This window comes from Chlamydotis macqueenii, chromosome 2 (assembly GCF_036417535.1).
Source record: "Chlamydotis macqueenii isolate bChlMac1 chromosome 2, bChlMac1.mat, whole genome shotgun sequence".
In the NCBI taxonomy this organism is placed as follows: Eukaryota; Metazoa; Chordata; class Aves; order Otidiformes; family Otididae; genus Chlamydotis; species Chlamydotis macqueenii.
In genome coordinates this window covers 111,791,707-111,811,958 of record NC_141557.1, presented here as the reverse complement: position 1 = coordinate 111,811,958, position 20,252 = coordinate 111,791,707, and the positions used below count along the sequence as shown (strand labels likewise).

Here is a 20,252-nt window from a genome sequence, read left to right as displayed (position 1 = left end):
GGTTCCGTAAAATACTATAGGGATATTTCTGCATAGATTAACATCAGCCAATGTTTACTAGGTAATACGGCTTCACTTTTTAATATTGAGGGAATTTTTCACTTCTTCTTGAACATGGCTCCTGTGTGATATCTGACGTCAGGTCGTCATTTTTTTATTTGTATTCTGGAATGTGGCTTTTTAATTTAGACAATAGACACTAGAACATAATTACTGCTCTTGATTTTGGTTTTGTCTCTCTTTTTTTTTTTTACCAGTATGTGAAGTCTTAATCAGAATTGGCACCATTGGCACCTGCACATTTCAGTAGTACAAGTCATTTGTAAACTTTTTGGCTTTTGTATGGGTACAGTCCCTCATGTATTGCTAGTGTATCTTTTGTACAGTTTTCTTAATATGCCTTAAGTTTATGTATTTTTATACTCAATAAAACTTCTCAAACCTGTTTCTCTGAAGGATAGATTCTTACTGTAAGTATAGAAACATGACATAAAAAGCACAATGAATTTTATTTTCCTGGAGGAACTAGGTAATTAATGATTTTCTTATCAGTAGATACTAATTCCTTGACTATCCTTGCTGTTAAACATGCCTTGTAGTTCTTTCTGGTGTACTTCTTGAATGCATCATATGAAGCTGATAAGCCTTTTTTAACTTTGCAGTGTCCATTCAGCTCACATGTTTGAGACTGCTCCGACCCTCCTAATTGGTTTTGCCAATGTATATAGTACTGCATGTCTATGCAACTCTTTAGTTCTAAGCTGGATAACAATATGTTGTCCTCTGTTGGTTCTGTAATACATCTATATTTTTGTGTACTTTAGCCTTTAATGGGAGTCGTTAATCCCTGTTCCACCTCTTGTGGTAGAAGTTTACAGCTATGTACATATTTTATCTTCTTATTTCTGGAAAGAGTACAAAATAAAAGGCCAACAGCTGAAGATGTTCCCTTTTCAATAAGAAGAGGAGAAACTCTCTACAGCAAAAAGGAAGTTGATGGTCCTTCATGCCAACTGACTATGCAGAGCAATGGAGATTTGTGGATAAGGGTACTGGCTATTACTTGCCTCTGTAGACTCTATTACTTATTCTGTAGATAATTTGGTATATAAGAATTTTGAGCACTGCAAATAATCTGAAGAGACTAAATATATCATCTTTCCACTCTTCTGTGGGGAGTACTGTTTTGTTTTAATACTGGAAACATTATTGTCTCCTTTCAAGTCAGTTAACCTTCCTCTTTTGGCCATAGTACAGAACAGGGCATTGATGTGTTTTCTTCAATACTTGCTCTCTCCAGATTTTGGGTTGTGAAAGGGTCCTGGCATGATGCAATCATGTATTGTTGAGGTCTCTTTCCTTGCAAACATCACCATACAGGACTATTGCATCTTCATTGGAGTTACACCATTTTAGGTGCTTGTTGAAAGTTTCTGATGGTACACATCCCTTTTTAAAGAATGGAAGGGGCACAGAAGACTTGTACAGCCCTCAGTGCCCTCACTGCATGGGGAACTATTGATGCCTTAGCCAACGCCCTATCTCAGGAAAGTAGACTGGCATCTTCAGTCCTGTATTAGGGGATTGGCAGAGATTGCTTAGTCAGCCTGAGAAAACGTACATCATTTTGCAGGCTTTTTCTGCAGAACTTGATTTGTTTACAGGATTTCTCTAGCAGGTATCAGTTTGCATCAGTACAACAGCAAGATCTGGCAGAAGAGTATCTGTGTGCTGTTCTGCTGTCTTGTTTTTCACATTTGCAGACTAAAAATTTACTAGAGAAATAAAAGCCAACTGTTACCTATCACAGGTCAAGGCAACAGTAATGACTGCCAAGCAGAGAAAATGCTCTAGGCTATTGCTCACGCTTGAGACTGTTCATGGTATTGGTCTGACCATAGGATACTAGACAAGATACTACGGATGCTAGGTCTGCTGTGCTCTACTACCCTCTGGAGAGTGGACCTTCTGTGAATCTCAGTTCATAAGAGTCTACCAGTCCCAGCATTTGCCCAAAGTAGATAGGATCATGTGTCTGTCTACAGGATGATCGACTGTGCTGTCCATCCATTCCAGAAGACCTTATCAACAGCTTTATGATAACAAGGAGTCTTTGTGATTTGTGGTCTGTATGGTGTTTTCCCTACCATCTCTTGTGTGAGATCACAATTTTAACTTGCAGTGCCTTACTTGTTCAGCATTTAGTCTTAAGAACCCTTTGCACAGGGCTAAGATTTAAAAGGCACATTAACTTGTCTGTTACTCCAATTTCACCTCCACTGAAATATTTACCAGTTTAGCAAGACTCCAATGCAGAAGGAAAGACAGGTGGTGATGGAATGTGTATAAATATTTTGAAACAAGCAAAACATGGATTTATTTTTCACTTTTCACACCAAGATTCAGAATAGTGAATGCCTTTGTACTAGTAAAAATCACATGACCCTTCTGAGAACAGTGAATACCAGCAGTCATGCATGACTACTGGTGCACCTAGCTGAAAAGAAAGTCCTTCACTGTTCTGCCTGGAAAAGAGCATCTGGAGTTACCATTTATAATTATCTAGCAAGTCTTAACTAGGCAAGGGTCATTAGACTACATCTGAAGTGCAGAGAGGATGCTAAAGTAATAGGCTGCACTTGACTAATACTGTATAGTGACCTACCGTCCTCTCCCACTTCCAAGGGTTTGGCCACCAGTCTTAAGAAAGTCATAAGGAAAGCTGCAGAGTAGAGTCACAAAAGATAAGAAACGGAAAACTACAGCCAGAGGTTGCACTGCTTGAACAAGTGTAAGTTTTTGAAGAGAAAAACTACCAACATGAAAGATATAAAATTGTAAGGGAATAAACAAGAAATCAGAGAATAGCAATCCAGCATTACTGAGGATCTCTTCCAGCAACCAGCAAAGATCAACATTTCCCACCTGACTGATTACTCAGAAGATATTCCTCACATGTTTTCTTGTGGGTGCTGAGCATACAAATGCTTAGCCTAAAAGTTCCTTAAATCCTAGCTGTCTTTTGCACGTGCTACAACAAAAACTCTGTGATACATGCTTACAAAATCTCTGCATGGCAAAAGATGACAACAATGAGAAAGACAGTACAATGGTTACTGTGTCACCATCCCAAAATCCGGAGTATGGGGCAATGCCAGAGACATTTAAATGTCTACCAGTCAATTGGTCTTGCCTGGCTTTTTGGCTCAGACTCCATAGTGCCACTGCTACCGGAGCTGGTGATGAAGGCACTCCTTAATGGTTCAGGAGAAAATAGTAATTAGTCCAGGGTGAAAAGGATGAGTGCAAAAACAGTGCCAAAAGCCAAAGTGATAGGAACAGTAAAAGGAGGAAGTAGCCTTACAGAGAAACAAACAAGTAGTAATGACACTCGGCTACAAAAAGGCTGGAAGACACTCAAATAAGACCAGATAGTAGCAACATCAACTTGATTTGAAAAGCATAATGTTCCACGCGTGTAGTAGAATCTTTTCTGTGACAATGTATTTACAAAGTTTTCCTACTTCTTGCACATCTTACAGGAGAGAATGATGTATTGATCCCAGTCGTTATGACTTGTAAGAGTGTATTTGGAGAGACTTCTTCAGACAGTCTTAAAAAAAAAAAAAATCTTTGCAACCTTAACAAGCAGCAGTATTCTATTAAAATATTAATGCTCGAAGACATTAATCTTATACTCTAACAGCTTTTCCACAAATTAAAAACTGTGTTTTCTCCCAGTGTGCATTTGTCAGATACATGTTTTCATGTACTTGTCCAAGAATCATTCATGTTTCTTTGTCTCACAGGGGAAGAAAGTTTTTTAAGGTTTGATCCACCCTCAGTCATTTCCCATGACAGTGGTGACTCCAGTACTCACAAAGATGCTATCAAGCTTATTTAATGACCACTGAAAAGAATATGAAAAGTATATCTTCCTATCAGTTCTGCGTATTTTTTAATGTAACACCATGTGCCACCTTCTTGCTTTATAAGATAGACTGGAAGTTCCTGATTGTCTTTCCTATTTTTATACTTTAACGATAACATTTTCTTAGTTTGGAAATCCCAGTCATCTTAGGCACACTTTCCACAGCTAGCTATATCCTATCTGTAGCCATTAGCGCCGTTATTTCCATTCGATTTTAAATGAGCATGTCACATTTATTTTTGTTAACAAAGTACACAATGAACAGCAGGAATTTACATGAGTTTTATTCACAAAGCCCAGATGACACAGTTAATTTGGACCAGAAGAGGGTGAACAAACACTTCATTGTCCTTCTTCCTCCACCATCTCTCCCTGGGTTGCCTTCAATTTTTAAAAAAAAAAAAAAGTAATTTAATCTGTTATCACATTGGTCAGATATCTCAAAACCATGGACTATGACTTTTTTTTCAAGTTACTGAGAAGTAAATGAAAAAAATAAACAGTTATTCAGCAACCCACTTCTTATCTAACTTAGCTTGCATGTTGTGATAACAATTTACTGTTTCTTTCTACTCTTTGGTTTCTGTCTCTCAGATGTTTTCTGCGTAATGACGCTGTTGTTTCGCACCTCGGCGATTCAAGTAATGATGCCGTTTTGTTTCACACCTCAGGGGTTCTCACTAAGGTACTTTTTGTAAAAGGCCATGTCAAAGGTCTGTGGAGTTCTAAATGCAAGATGCCACAGGCTCCTCTTTCTGGATACAAAACCTTTGTTATCTTAAGTAAGAGCAGTGCTTTTCGTTAGATAATTTGGAATTTGTAGTTTTGTACCTACAAAGCATACGTAGGCAGTAGCATCCAGTATCACTCAATAGACTGTGCCACTGCAACAAACCCTACTAGAGGGGCTGTGTGCTTTATTCTAGTGAACACACAGTGATTTTCATTACATATATACAAAATATTTACTATCTCAAAATGTCCAGTGCTGGAATTTAGTTCATATTATCCCTTAATAATTTATTTCTTGAAAGAAAAATTTAGATACAGGGAGGATATAAGGGTAAATACATTCTCATGCACACATAAAAAAAAACCCACATTCCTGAGCATCACCTGAAATATGAAATGGCAAGATGAACAAATAATTGATTACTCCACTGCTACTATTAATTTTGAGAAATAACATGACATTTGACTTTAAAATCCAGTAGATCAATATCGACAATATTTCTTTTTCCAACAAATAAAGTTATTTTCCATGAGGTCTGAAAAGCATTACTCAGTCATTAAAACAAAACACTTCATACTGCAGAATTAAAACTTTGCAACTGCAGGCGCTCTTTAAAGCACCCTGCAGATAGGTTGAATAACGAGGACCTTATTTTCATGCAGGTGAAGTGCCTGCATTTCAGGTAGAACCATCCTTCCCTCCTTGGTATATTCATTCTGAAACCAGATGAAATAATTCACCAGTTTTTTTTTCCCCAAAGTAGTTAGCATTCTAAAATGTAAACGCTGTCTCTAGTCTAGAAATACTTCACAAGTATGCTGAAAAACAAAACTCTGTTTAACGAACTCATAAAGTAACAAGGTTTGATAGGCCCTTCCACATTTAATCAAGTTATTACTTAGAGGGGCTCTGAGTCACAGCCTGTATAAGAACTCTCAAGATACTCTTCCTGTTTTAACTGAGTAGCACACATGCTCTTTGCTCTCACAAAACTCCACAGTGCTGTGTTCCTCTATGCCACTAGCTTTCTTACAGCGCAACTGCATGAACCTCAGTTCCTCTACATGCTGTCCCAATCCTTTCCTTTCAAAACTAAGAGTTCCTTAAAACAGAAGCAGCTGCAGTCTTCTGAGCATTCCTGTTTGTACCTTTTCTAGAGAAGCAGGACAGAGCATGTAGAAGAAGGACTGTGTTCCTTTGGACAGCTTTTTAATTTTGTTTCCTATCCCTAACCTAAGAAGACACACCCTATGTACCCCTTGCACACTACTAAATGAGAGATCAGTGAAAGTGCAATTTTGCACCAGGAAAGCTTGAAAGTAATTAACTTAAAACGGAAGGGGGATCATCTTTTTAGAGGGCCTGAAGGTCAAGGGTTAAAGTGTCCAGCCATATATGTCTTCTAGATCTCCATCTGTACAAGCTGTTATAACAAACAATTAAAATGTCACACACCAAAAGGAGTGACTACAAATAAAAACGTTTCCACTTACAACATTTAAGTATTCTTAGTGACGTGCGGAAAACGGACTCCACAATCTGTAAGATTGTAAAGTAGGTATGTTTATTCAGCGCTGGGCAGCACAGGGGGGTAGTCCCACCAAAACCGTGCGCGCCTTACGTGGCAACTCACTTTAAATTTATACAACCAAATGTTACATATACATAAAGTTTCACAATACGCCTATACATATGCATGACCTATCCCCGCTTCGTATTAAAATTAGTCCCAAGGGGTCATTTTCATAAACTCCTCCTGTCTGGGCTTGCGCAGTGCCTCCTGGTGGTGGTCGTCGGGGGTCGTGGGGATGAAGGCAGGTGACTCCTCTTCGTCACCGCTAGTAACCTTTTGTTCTTGCGCAAACTCAGTTATCCCTTGGCTTTCATTCAAGCTGCAGGGTCGGTTTTAGCTGGTTCTTGAAGCGACCCCCCTACTCCTTACCGGGAACTGTCTTTCGTGAAGAATTGCAAGACTTTCTGCTTCAAATAGTTTGCACAATGGTTAGCAAATTATTAAGCAAGTAGTTAACAAAACATTAAGCACTATTTATCAACATGATTCCTTAGGATGCACAGCAATAATTAATCAATGCCATATCTATTAAGATTTCTTTAACTCCTTCTCTCAGTCCCCCCTTTTCTAGAAAATTAGTAAATTCTTTTACTGTCAGCTATGTTCATCATTTGTAGATTTACCAGGATTACACAAACCTTAATCCACATTCTACCTTCTCAGTTTAAGCTTTAGGGGTCCCTGAACTTCAGAAGTCCAGAGTTTTTGTGGTGCCTTTTTTACCCTAGTGTGGTGTATCCAGGCATTCTGCTCTCTGATCTTGATTGCTGTAAAGGAGGTGAGGAGTACCTGGTATGGTCCTTCCCACTGTGGTTCCAAGGTTTTTTCTGCAAGAGACTTTACATATACATAATCTCCAGGTTGTATATCATGCACAGGTTCATCTAGACCTCTTCCCCGGGTCCCAATTACATGCTTTCCAATTTTATTGAGCTGTTTGCCCAATGCCACCATGTAGGAAGTCATAATTTCATCCCCAGCTTGCGTAGACATTCCCCTCTGTATTCCATAGGGTCGTCCATACAAAATTTCAAAGGGACTCAGTCCTTCCTTTGCCCTTGGTCTCGTTCGTATACGCAGAAGGGCTAAAGGGAGTGACTGAGGCCACGTTAAGTTTGCTTCTTGTCCCAATTTCACAATTTGCTGTTTGATTAAGTGATTCATTTTCTCTACTTGGCCACTCGACTGAGGGCGATACGGGGTATGAAGTTGCCAATCTATACCTAAATGGTGGCTGATTTGTTGCACTATTTTTGAGACAAAATGTGGTCCTCTGTCTGAGGATATGGTTGCCGGAACCCCAAAACGTGGTATTATCTCTTGTACCAACACTTTAGTTACCTCCCGAGCCTTGGCTGTCCTAGTTGGGAACGCTTCTGGCCAACCTGAAAAGGTATCAGTTAATACCAGCAAATAGCGATACCCCCCTTTTCTTGGAAGTTCTGTAAAATCAACCTGCCATTGTTGTCCAGGCCCATTGCCCTTCCCAATCTGGCCCATTTCTGGTTTGGGAGTATTTTTTGGATTAGTCTGGAGGCAAAGGTCACACTGTTGAGTCACCTGTCTCACTGTGGTATATAAGTTTCTAGCCACGATTTCCCTTATCAAATGTTTATACAGAGCCTTGTTCCCCAATCCCTTTTTCTATGTTCCTCCCGTATCAAGTGCCACAGTAAACAAGAGGGAATAGTCTTCCCTGTGGGGTATAAGCCCACCCCTCTTCATTATATGACCCTTCCAAGTCTGTGATAAGTTTCTGATCTTCCTTGGTATATTCTGGCTTACCTTCTAGAGAGATTTGCCTATCAGGAATTAGAGCCCCTTCTATTCTTACCTTCATTTTGGCCACTTGTTTTGCCTCTCTGTCCGCCAGTTCATTCCCTTTCTCCAAATCGGAGCTCACTCTCTGGTGTGCCTTAATATGCATAATTGCCACTTTCTCAGGGAGCTGGACAGCTTCTAGTAGCTTCAAAATTTCTTCTGCATGTTTGATATTTTTCCCCTGGGAGTTCAATAGTCCTCTTTCTTTCCAGATTGCTCCATGTGCGTGCACAACTCCGAAGGCATATTTTGAGTCCGTGTAAATGTTCACAGTTTTGCCCTGGGCCAACTCCAGGGCTCGGGTTAGGGCAATTATTTCTGCCTTCTGTGCGGAGGTGTTCACGGGCAAAGGCCCTGACTCTATTACCTGCTGGCTGGTAGTGATGGCATATCCCGCATGTCGATTGCCATTTAAGACATAACTGCTCCCGTCTGTGAACCAGTTTTCCCCATTTTCCATGGGGCTATCCTTCAGGTCTGGGCGGCTTGCATATGTTGCTTCGATGGTTTCCAAACAGTCATGGTGCACTGGTTCTCCTGTGTTCCCACTGAGAAAAGAAGCTGGGTTGACAATGTTAGTGACCACGATTTCCACATCATCCTGCTCTACTAATACAGCTTGATATCTCAGGAACCTTTGTGGAAAGAGCCAGTGCCCACCCTTTGCTTCCAGTACTGCTGATACTGTATGAGACACCAAAACAGTCATTTTCTGGGCCAGGGTAAACTTTCGGGCTTCCTGTATGTTCAGTATCACAGCTGCAACCGCCCGTAGGCATCCAGGCCAACCCTTTGCAGTGGCGTCTAACTGCTTAGAGAGATAGGCAACTGCCCGTCGATATGGACCCAGATCTTGTGCTAATATTCCCAGGGCAATACCCTGTTTCTCATGGGAGAAAAGAAGAAACAGCTTACTCACATCTGGGAGTCCTAAGGCCGGGGCCGACATCAACGCCTTTTTCAGTAGCTCAAAGGCTCGTTCGGTCTCTTTGTTCCACTCAAGGTGCTTCTGCTCAGTAGCTGTCAGAGCATACAGTGGTTTAACAAGCAGTCCATAATTATAGATCCACAATCGGCACCACCCGGTCATTTCCAGAAAAGTCCGTAACTCCTTTACTGTCTGAGGTCTCTGAGTCTGGCATATTGCCTCTTTGCGGGCCTGTCCCAAAGTTCTCTGCCCCGCACTAATTTCATAGCCCAAATAATTCACTTTACGTTGCATTACCTGGGCTTTCTTCTTGAAGACACGGTAACCCTGGAGTCCCAAGAAATTCAACAGACTCACCGTCCATGCCATACAGTCTTCCTCTGTTTTCGTGGCAATCAGGATATCATCTACATACTGCAACAATTTTCCTTCCCCAGATGGGGTTTCCCAGGATTCTAAGTCTTTTGCAAGCTGATTCCCAAAAATGGTAGGACTATTTTTAAATCCTTGTGGCAACACCGTCCAAGTGAGCTGGGTCTTCCGACCACTTTTAGGGTTTTCCCATTCGAACGCAAACAATTTTTGACTGGCTTCATGGAGAGGGAGGCAAAAGAAAGCATCCTTCAAATCTAAAACAGTAAACCAAATTAGTTCAGGTGTCAACACAGTCAGCAGGGTATATGGATTGGCCACTACTGGGTAGAGGTCCTCAGTTATCTTATTCACCGCGCGTAAGTCTTGGACCACCCTATATGACCCATCGGGTTTCCGAACAGGTAATATAGGGGTATTGAATTCTGACTCACACTCCTTTAATAGTCCTAACTGTAGAAATTTTTCTATCACCGGCCGGATTCCTTCTCTGTCTTCCTTCTTTAGGGGATATTGTTTAATTCTTACCGGTCGTCGGCCTTCCTTAACCTTAACTTCAACAGGTGGAGCACTTTTCGCCCTTCCAGGTACATCAGTAGCCCATACCCCCGGGTACACTTGGTTTAGGATTTCCTCATTAATTTTTCCTTCTGAGGGGAGACTGGTTAAGGTTAGACTCAATATCTGAATATATTGCTGATCTCTTACCTCCAGAGTAATTTCTCCTTTTTCAAATATAATTTTTGCTCCCAATTGTTCCAATAGATCTCTCCCCAAAAGTGCTTTCGGGGAGTTGGGCATATATAAAAATTTGTGGATACCCCATTGTTTTCCCAATTTGTATTTTAGAGGCTTACAAAAATATGCCTTTTCACTTTGGCCAGTCGCTCCTTTTACCATGACATAATCATTTCCCAGGGGCATCAAAGCTTGATTCAGAACCGAATATGTTGCCCCTGTATCTACTAAGAATTCTACTTCTTGTTGGTTTTCCCCTAGCTTAATTATAACCAGTGGATCCGCTAGGGTAGACTCCCCAGGTTCCCGTCAGTCTTCTATCACATTAGCTATCCTCGCATTCGCCGGGATCCTCCGGCCTTCTTTCTTGTTCCTTGGGCATTCCTTTTTCCAGTGGCCAAAGCCCTTGCACATTGCACACTGATCCTTTTCCAACCCCAACCGAGGCTGATTTCGCCTACCTCTCCACTCCCCATCTCCCCGAACAACAGCCACCAACCTTCTTTGTCCCTGCTGATACCCTTCTTCTCTATTACTGAACACTCTCCAAGCCTCATCCAGCAATATCTCTAAATTCCTGCTTTCCGCAGGACGCAACTTTTGAAGCTTTCGTCTTATGTCCCCCGTAGACTGACCCAGGAACAGAGAAACTAGTTGCTGTATCCCTACCTCAGACCCCGGGTCCAGCGGCGTGTTACGACGCATCACATCCCTCAGTCGATCCAGGAATTCAGATGGAGACTCGGAAGGACCTTGTTTAATTGCATATAAGGCTGACCAATTTATAGTCTTAGGGATTGCCCGTTCCATCCCCTTCGAAATCCACTCCTGATATTCCTGCAATCTTTCCATATGTACTGACCTGTTTACCTCCCATTTCGGGTCCTGGAGGGGGAAGTGTTCCTTAACATCTCCCCCGGTAACTTTATAATAATCCTCGGCTAGATTTCCTGCCGTTTTTAAAATCAACTGCTTCTCCGTTTCAGTCATGTATTCTAATAGCAGTTGTATGTCTTTCCAGTCCGGATTATGTTGTTTTACAATGAACTGGAAATGTTTAGCCACACTTACCGGATCGCTTCTGTAATCTTTAGCAATTTTTCTCCACTCTCCCAAGTCAGCGGTGGAGAAGGGTACTTTAATTAACATTGTTCCGCCATCCGGCCCCACCGCCTCCCGGAGGGGTGCTTGTAAGATTGTCGGAGCAGATTTCTGTCTAGTACGGGAAGATACAGGGCTATCAGGGGGATTCGATGTCCCTTCCGAGTCTGCATCCTGGTCCTGTGATTGGGGGGGAGGTTTAAACAAATCACTTAAATCTTGTTCTGGAACCTGGTGTACTTTATCTGCTTTCGTACACCTCTGCCCAATGTTGCATGATGAACAGCACCTTTTTAACCTGCCTCCACCCCCCTTGTTCTCCCGTTCGAGTGCGAGCACCATAGGGTCCTGCGGGGATATCATCCCACAGTCCCTTTGCCACTCTGGGTGATTTTGTAGGGTAAAAAAAAAAACTGCATACGACACCTCGTCCCATTTCCCTTCTCTTCTAAGAAACAACATAAGCTGCAACAAAGTATTGTAATCCAACATTCCATTGAACGGCCACTTGACTTCACCCTCTAACTTATACAATGGCCACCACTGATTGCAATATTTAATAAGAGTCTTTTTACTTTCCGTACCTCCACCCCCAGCAATATCTTTCCAGTGGGCGAGTATGCAGCCCAGGGGGCTTTTCCTTAATATTCCCCCTTGAGTGTTACCCATTTTATATTTCCTCTGTGAGAGGGTCTCAATGAATGATTCAAATTTAGACTAACTATTTCACTCCTCCACACCACACTTACAATCACTCAACCACACTCTCTTAACCATACAGCACAGGGATCCCTCATTCATACCAGCCTTTTAAAGCAGCTGCAAAATGGTTGCAAGAACAAACTCACCTACTGATGTTAAACTATCTCCAAATCCGGGTTAAAGAGGCCCGCTTACCCTTCTCCTGCTTCTCATGTACCGATCATCAGCAGGTCCATCCTGGCTCCCAGCAATGGGATGCAGCGGTTACCTCGGACTCGCTCGATCTACCCCCAAGATCGCTAGCAGCCGCTCTATCGGTCAGCGAGTCCCCTCTGGCGCCCCAAACCAACCTGGGTACCCAACCAACGGGGACTATGCTGCACGCCAGACGTCTCTGCGCGATTTACCAGCTGCCCCAGCCACGCGTACGACTTACAGGCCCCTACCATTAAACATAGCGTTTGGCCCGCGGCTTCAGGAGGTTGTTGTCTGCTCCTGCGGTGAGCGGCTGGCAGCGGAGGCTCCTCCGAGGAAAGTGCTCGGAGCGCGCCTAGGGGCGTCCGCTCCGCAGTCGATCCCGCAGCCAAGCAGAGATCCTCCTGGCTGGCTCGCCAAACTGACGTGCGGAAAACGGACTCCACAATCTGTAAGATTGTGAAGTAGGTATGTTTATTCAGCGCTGGGCAGCACAGGGGGGTAGTCCCACCAAAACCGTGCGCGCCTTACGTGGCAACTCACTTTAAATTTATACAACCAAATGTTACATATACATAAAGTTTCACAATACGCCTATACATATGCATGACCTATCCCCGCTTCGTATTAAAATTAGTCCCAAGGGGTCATTTTCATAAACTCCTCCTGTCTGGGCTTGCGCAGTGCCTCCTGGTGGTGGTCGTCGGGGGTCGTGGGGATGAAGGCAGGTGACTCCTCTTCGTCACCGCTAGTAACCTTTTGTTCTTGCGCAAACTCAGTTATCCCTTGGCTTTCATTCAAGCTGCAGGGTCGGTTTTAGCTGGTTCTTGAAGCGACCCCCCTACTCCTTACCGGGAACTGTCTTTCGTGAAGAATTGCAAGACTTTCTGCTTCAAATAGTTTGCACAATGGTTAGCAAATTATTAAGCAAGTAGTTAACAAAACATTAAGCACTATTTATCAACTTGATTCCTTAGGATGCACAGCAATAATTAATCAATGCCATATCTATTAAGATTTCTTTAACTCCTTCTCTCATTAGACCAGAAACTTCTCTCAGAAATGGCAGGAAATACTAAGGAAACTTTTTAAAGTCTTACGCTCAATCAACAGTAATGAATGGCTACGCATAGACTCAGAATATAAGCACAACACGCAGCATGAAATAATGAACTGCAAAGTACAGCACAAGGAACACACAAAACTCTGAACACATTCAGTTTCTCCAAGTTAACCCCATCAGAAACATAAGCTGCAGCTTTCAGAAACCTGAACGCATGAATTGATTATTGGATTTCCTTCTCCAAGCTCAGTTACAAAGCATCTCCTAACTATGTCCCTATTCTTTACGATAGGAGGAAAAGCTGTTAGTACATCCCACAAGTGAGAAATCAAAAGATCCTGCGTTCCCCAACAAGTATGTTTTGCTGGTTCCTTAAAGACTGTGAAGACTATTTGTTTCTTGAATTCTTCTATTTCAACTGCAGTTTCGCAGCTACTCTAGTCCTACCATTCTTCTATAATGGTGCAACGCAGAAGTCATTAGGGTGTTGCATATACAAAGAACTTAATGAGATTTTAATTCAAATTTGATTTTTAAGACTGAAGAAAATACACCAACTCTTTCCATCAGAGCAGGAAAGCACTTCAAGCCTAAAACAATAAACAACACCTTATGGATCTCAATCACCCAGTGCATTTTAATGCAGACGAACTACAACTTCACACCTCCAAGCTGAGGCCAAACTGCCGCACCAACCGCAGGAGCAAGCCTCGCCCTGTTCCGCCACCACTACAACCAAGGGGCAACGCAGGGACCCCACCCCTGCATGGAAACGGCAGCGGCCTCGGGCCCTCAACCTCCGGGGCGGCTGCAGCACCCGCCCGCCACACGCGAGTCAACGTCCCAGGCCGCCTACGCGCCTCCTCCGGCGGCAGCCCCGCCCAGCCCCGCCCAGCCCAGCCCAGCCCAGCAGCAGCGGAAATGACGGCAGGCAGAGGGCGTTGACTCCTTCCGAAGTCGCGGCGCCGAGGTTCGCTTTCGTTTCCCGGCCGCTCCCCGCCCCCCTCGGCCCCAGCGGTGGCACTCCCACCTCCTTCCGGGCCTCCGCGACGATCTTGCCCCGGGCGCCTGCTTGGCTCCTCCTCCTCCTCCTTCCCTGGCCGGGGCTTCCGGGCGCGGGACGGGCAGCGCCAGGCGGGGGAGCTCGCGGGCCAAGGGATAGGTGGCTCTCTTGCCGCCGCCATCGCTGCGGGACGGTTTCCGTCTCTTCAGCTTCCCAACATGGCAGCGGGAGGCAGCCGCGGAGTTCGCAGGCCGGTGCTGCTGACGCCTCGCGGCACCGGGGACCGCACCGTCTTTCTCTTTGACCGGCGCCGGGAGCAGGCGGATCCGGATGAGAAAGTGCTCAGCTACGGCAAGGACAACTACCGCGGCTTCCGCAGCGCCATCTGTCAGGTACCGGGGAGCGGCGGAAAACGGAGGGAAGGAGGGCGAGACCAGCGGGGCCGGCCGCGGCGGTAACGGTCCGCAAGCGGCGGGGGCAGGCGGGGCCGGGGGACGCCGCGCGCGCGCGGCCGAGGGGGGTCGGCACGTGCCGCAGCCCCATCTGCGAGGGGGGTTGTGCGCCCGGCCGGGGGGGCGTTGGGCGGCGGGGAGCCCCGCACCTGCCCCCAAACTTTCTTGGCCGGGAGAGGTGGGCAGGTGTCGAGGAGAGACAGCGGCCGCTCCCGTGCGCATCCCATACCCCCAGGTACCGGGCCTGCCGGGCTCAAAAAGGCCGTGCGGGGCGGCGGGCGAGTGCGGGGCGGCGTGGCGGGAGCAGCCCCTGGCGGCGGGCGGGAAGCGAGCGGGCGACCCAGGAGCTCCCCCGCGCGGGGAACCGGCGTCCTCGGTCGGGCGCGGTGCAGCGTGGCTCCGCGGAGGCCCCGACCGGCGGTGTCTCTGCTGCCCGAGGTGTCGGCCGTCAGCGCCGGCCGTTTCCCATCTGTAGACTTCAGAGGGAAGCCCGCACGGATGGCTGCCATTTAAGTGCTTGACCTGGCTGGTTCTTTGCTGTCTCGTGTGTCCTTCCAGCTCTCTTTCCTTTTGTTATGCAACGTGAGAACTTACTCTGCCTCCAGATCTCTTGGAGGAGGAGGTTTCTTTCTGCCTACAGGCTGTTTATTTTACTTAGCTAGCGATACCAGGAGGCATCGCCCATTTTCTGTCATAGTTTCGTTTCCTGAGGGAGTAATAAACGCCATAAATCTGTTAGTTGCCTGTGTTTGTTTTATATTGTGAAGCACACAGGAGAATCAGCTGTAAATTGTGCGATAATTTAGTCTGATAAAACATTCTGGTTTAGTTTCTTTATCTAGTGCAGTTGCACTTTGTTCTTTAGGCTATAAATTCTTGGGGGAAATCGCTTTGTTTGTCGTATGTCTGGACAGTGTTTAACATCATGTTTCCCTACTTCGATGGAAGCTTTGAGTTATCAATGTCAGCAGGAATAGCTGTCACACATGGCTGCCTCCTCCTTGCACAGTTCTCCTACTTCAGTGTTCAAAGCGGCATATTCATATTCAGTTAGAGGTGCTGAGTCTGTATTACTACTTAGGGCACTACTACTCAGCAGTAATTTGGCTATGGAGTGTTAGCACATCCCTTGGTCTGGTCAGAGCCCATAAGGTTGGGAAGACTGGAAGAAACAAGTAACTGAGTGGAATAAAGAAATCGGTACACTTTATACAGTGTAAGGTTCTGAGAAGTTAGTGGGGTGGGTTTGTGGCCTTCTGAGAACCAATTTCCTCTTTAATGGAGCATCATTGTAGGGTTCATATCTCCTATGAGTAATTTTAAGTGTTATGTGACTTTTTTCAAGAATTGTCGTAATGGATCCCATCTCAACTCTACCTAGCAGATGAATTGCAAGGATACTTCATATATTCAGTATTCAGGGCAATTATGTCGATGTTTAACCTGTCTTTTTTCTTATCTTTTGTAATTAATTGATAGGCTGAGGTTAAAGCTAATTTGCAACACAGGAGTCTTTCTTTTCATGTCTTTTTATATATGCTGCACACTCCAGTGACTTCTGTTTCCATGCAACCTCATGGTGTTCAGTAGTTCACAGAGCTTTTGGTGTATTTGCTGTCTTCTACAGAAATAAGCCATCATCACAATATGTGATGAATCTTGGGTAGAAACAGCTTCAGAGTTTTCTTGTCTCAAAAATGTATTGATGTTGTGGAGTCAGCATTTTAATGCCATTAGGCACGCCGCTCAAATGTGCAATGTAGTGTTTGAAAAGTCTGGCGCTGCAAAACAGAACTCGGTATATTTGGATTTGATGTCTAAGAAAGCAAAATTTTCAAGTATAGTTTCTTGCCATGTCAACACCATAATCCTTATCACCAGTCCTAGTGGCCATTTTGGGGTGTTAATAATGATGGAGTCAGTGCTCTTCTAAACCTGTGCAACAGGAACCTGAAATGATCGTTCCCTTAGAGAAAGGTCTTCTCCAATAATATGCTGAGTCTCTGCGGGTTCAGTCAGAGAAGCTTCTGTCACAGCTAGTTTTAGTGTGGTGACTCTCTGCACCTTGGAGATTTTATTATCTTACATGTGGTGATCTAACTCTACCTCAACGTGCTGCCATGCATTCAAATGGTTTGACATGACCAGTAAATACTGATACAGTGGAAACTGGACAGACTGAGGTCCAGGAAGTCTAGTGTCTGATGTTTCCCACACCAACAGTGTGCAAGTTCTTATTAGGTTTCCAGAAGACTGCTTTGGCATCTCGGTGCCTCGGGGAGTTTTGCTCATTGTTGTATTTCTTTGAGTGTTTTACTCCAAAGACCCGAATTTATGGCCTCTTGAAAGTTGCAACCAACTACTTTGTGGAGAAGGATGATGAATGGGTTCACCTGATTGGAACAGACTTTCTCCACTTCATGGTGCTGAAAACATATCAGGGAAGTGATGAAAGTTCATGAAGAAAGATTCTTTTGATAAGCAAGTTTTGAATTGTTCAGACTAAGGTGAAGCATAATGTTGTATTCACTTTTCTTCAATGAAAGCTATTAGAAACCTGAGTGCACGACCAGGCAAATGCAGCGCATCTAGCAGTGTTCATTTCTATGGGTATCCTGTCTGGTAGCTCAAGCTCAGTACAGACTCGACTTTAAATTGACTTTCTTTGGCAGTTTATCTTGTGACTGAATTGTTCTACTGTAACGTGCAGCGAAGGTGCATGTGCATTTTCCAGCCTGCCAGCTAGGCTGTAGGGGTGGTAATGTCTGACAAGGGCGCCAAAAATATATGAAGCTGTTGGGACTGGTTTTGCTGTGAACATCTTCCTAGGGCATAAGATAATTCCTTTTGTTGTAACTGAATACATAGGAGTCAAAGGAGAATGTAAATCTTCAAAAAATAATGAAATTAAACCTGATTACAGTATGTGATGATCCCAAGTTGAAAATACTTGAATGCCTGAAGGCATAGTGTTAGGCTGCTGCTTCCTGACACTTACCTTTTTTTGATAATGCAGAGAGAAAGTGAATATATTCCTGTTTGTGTAAGAAATAACTGATTCTTGAGACAAGATTCAGCCACTGAGAGGTGGAGTTAGGAGTTGATTCATGTCCTCTCTATCTGTTATCACATAAAACATTCCTCTGTTATTATTAAAACGCTCTGTATTAATTTTTCAAACTTCTTGTTTTGATTTTGAAGCAAATACCTGTTGTCACCTTATGAATTTTCTTACTGTCCCCTAACAACAAATTAATACATGGTAGCGTGGCCGGATATAGCTTTATGTACTGATAGATTAGCCTTTCCTTTGGGGAGGAGAGAGGAAGGAGGGAGATTTAAAAAACAAAACAAAACAAAAACTTAGAAAAGAAGCTGGAGCATGTATAGTCTTCACTCTTCTTCCTTGCAGTGATCAATCCTAAAGCAGAAACCTCTTAATGAAAAATTATCTGTTTGCTTGATTATTCCATTTGAGCATACGTGGAACTGCCATGTAATTTCAGTCTCCAGAACCATGAAGTTTTGAGATTGTTAAATCAATTAAATAGGGGGTCTTGCCTCTTCTTGGGAGTACTATTGCTTGTACACCTTCCTGTCATCTTTTATTAGGTAAATACCCCCCTGCTTGTCCTGATGCTTAGAGTATAATTGGAAAGTATTTACCTGCAGTGAGGAAAAGGAGCTAAACTTTGGCAGCTAATCCTAGATTCCTTGCTCATATTGTCAGGTACACAGTGAGGTTGGAACACTTCAGTTTGTTACTAAGCTGGCAGGAATCCTTCCAGGCACTTGCAGAGGTTACAGTCCTTTTAAAGCAGAAAAATATCTGTGCTGAAAAGTGCATCAAAGTTTTGCTATATGTGAAGGGGTCTTTAAGAGGCCTTGAGGTGAAGTATCAGTCTGAAGAGAGCTAATTGTACTAAAATTAGTCTTCCTACTTAAATAGGAATTGAATGTATTTGTAAATGCTTCTCTAATTCTTTTGAAACTTTTCATCCTTGTTGTGACGTCCTTGTTTGAAGAAATACATAGGCAGTATGCATCTGTAATCTATATAGAAAGTAAATACCTGTAATTTAAGTAAATACTCAAAATTCAGACATCACAGTAGACCAAAATATTTTGCTTTTTGTCTTCTGTCACATCTTTTGTTGAGCTTCCCTTTGTATCCTAACAGCCCACTTGCTATTTAGACAGATTATTTTGCCAGTCCACCAAATTAAATTCAAGTGATCAATAAGCTAAGAGGCAAAAAAAAGGATGCTCATTAAGAAGGAATATGGAGTAGTAGTACAGCAGGGGTGGAAACTCAAGAAGTAAGTTTTGGGATTTTTTTTTTTTTTGGGTGAATATTTGCTTGCCAATGTCTAATAAATAATGTATAATGAGATTATTAGCGTTCAGTGAAAAAATATTAGCAAATTCTGCTGGTTTTGTCACCAGAGGGTAACTCTTAAATGTATTTAAGAGGTATTTGGATTACTTACTAAGCTACTGTTCTGATAAATTTGCTCAGTAAAAATACTTCCATTCTTAGTGATGTCCATCTTACAATAATTATATTTTCCTGTTATAAAACTTATGTTTATTTACTCACTTTTCAAGATTCTGTGTAACCAGAAATTAAAAATAAATATCTTTTAGACATACTGTGCATACAGAAACCAAGTTTTTCCTTGATTTTTAAGTAAGCCATTGGAGGTACTGTAAGGTATGTATAAGATGCAACAATATTGTGAGTGTTTTCCAAAATGGTCGTATTGTATTTCAGGCTGCACTGAGATGCTTGTGCGTAGTATCTTTGTTACTGACGTTTCAGTGGGAAGACGCATGCAGTTTGCATACCTTTGTGCACTTAGTTACTGCCTTACTATGTGTTGACTGATTTGGAAAGTTATGTGGTTTTTAAGTTCCTGCTCAAATTTGAGTGCTGGTGATATGGTCAGATGCAGAATATCTGCATTCCTTTAGCATTAGTTATCCAGGTGCACCTTCTTACATGTGACCAAGAATTTTTTGCTTTTGACAAGTGGCATCCAAATTCTTGTTACTTTAACAAATGATGCGCACAAATTATTTTTGTGGTGGAGTCTGTATGGAGTTGATGTCAAAATTTTGAAAGTTCCTGTATTTTTCCAGATTCTGAATAAGTCTACTCATGACAGCATGCTGTTTGTATAAATTCTAGGGTCCCCAGCTTCTTTCCACTTGTTAAATCTCTTCTTTTTCTCTCTGTTTTTCTACCACAATTAAGATACCACATAAAAACTTCTATTACTGGATCTTGTGATAAGTAGCGATGTTCTTAGTGTTTCTATTGAACCATCTCTTCACTTTTTAACACCTTTCATTGATATCTCTTTGTGAATATTTAGAAGTGTATCAATTGAACTTAGAAAAGTAGTGAAACTTTTAAGTAGGACAGAGCAGGCGCTTCAAGTTCTGCAAATGTTTTCTTCTGTAATTTATTCTTTAGATGGAGGTGACTCTATCAATGAAGGATCTTTGGAAGGTGTTTCAGAACACTAGTGTTCACTGCAAGTTTTTTTCTGTAGGTTGTCTCTAGTGACCGTCTGCCTAGAAGATACGGGCTACAAGAGTGTTCTTATATTTCTATAATGCGCAAATCTTTGCTTT

At 43.1% G+C, this 20,252-nt stretch overlaps 1 protein-coding gene and 1 long non-coding RNA gene across 4 annotated transcripts in view; one reads left to right on the top strand and one right to left on the bottom strand.

The window, feature by feature from the left end:
- Positions 1 to 4,199: 4,199 nt before the first annotated feature.
- On the bottom strand, positions 4,200 to 14,276 carry LOC147601750 (uncharacterized). 2 transcript variants are annotated; one of them, XR_015257676.1, is made up of 3 exons: positions 14,188 to 14,276; positions 5,242 to 5,380; positions 4,200 to 4,312 (listed from the first exon to the last, which is right to left on the bottom strand). It is a non-coding gene; the product is annotated as an uncharacterized LOC147601750 (long non-coding RNA). The 2 variants fall into 2 exon arrangements; XR_015257675.1 differs by lacking the exon at positions 14,188 to 14,276 and adding an exon at positions 13,823 to 13,944.
- The window catches only part of SMCHD1 (structural maintenance of chromosomes flexible hinge domain containing 1), an 84,551-nt gene continuing 78,546 nt past the window's right edge, over positions 14,248 to 20,252 (top strand). The window contains exon 1 of one of the 2 annotated variants that reach the window (XM_086740687.1): positions 14,248 to 14,552. In XM_086740687.1, the coding sequence (XP_086596813.1) occupies positions 14,379 to 14,552 (174 nt within the window). In that variant the 5' untranslated portion in view covers positions 14,248 to 14,378. The remainder of the gene's footprint in view (positions 14,553 to 20,252) is intronic. The other variant, XM_086740686.1, reaches the window with a different exon arrangement.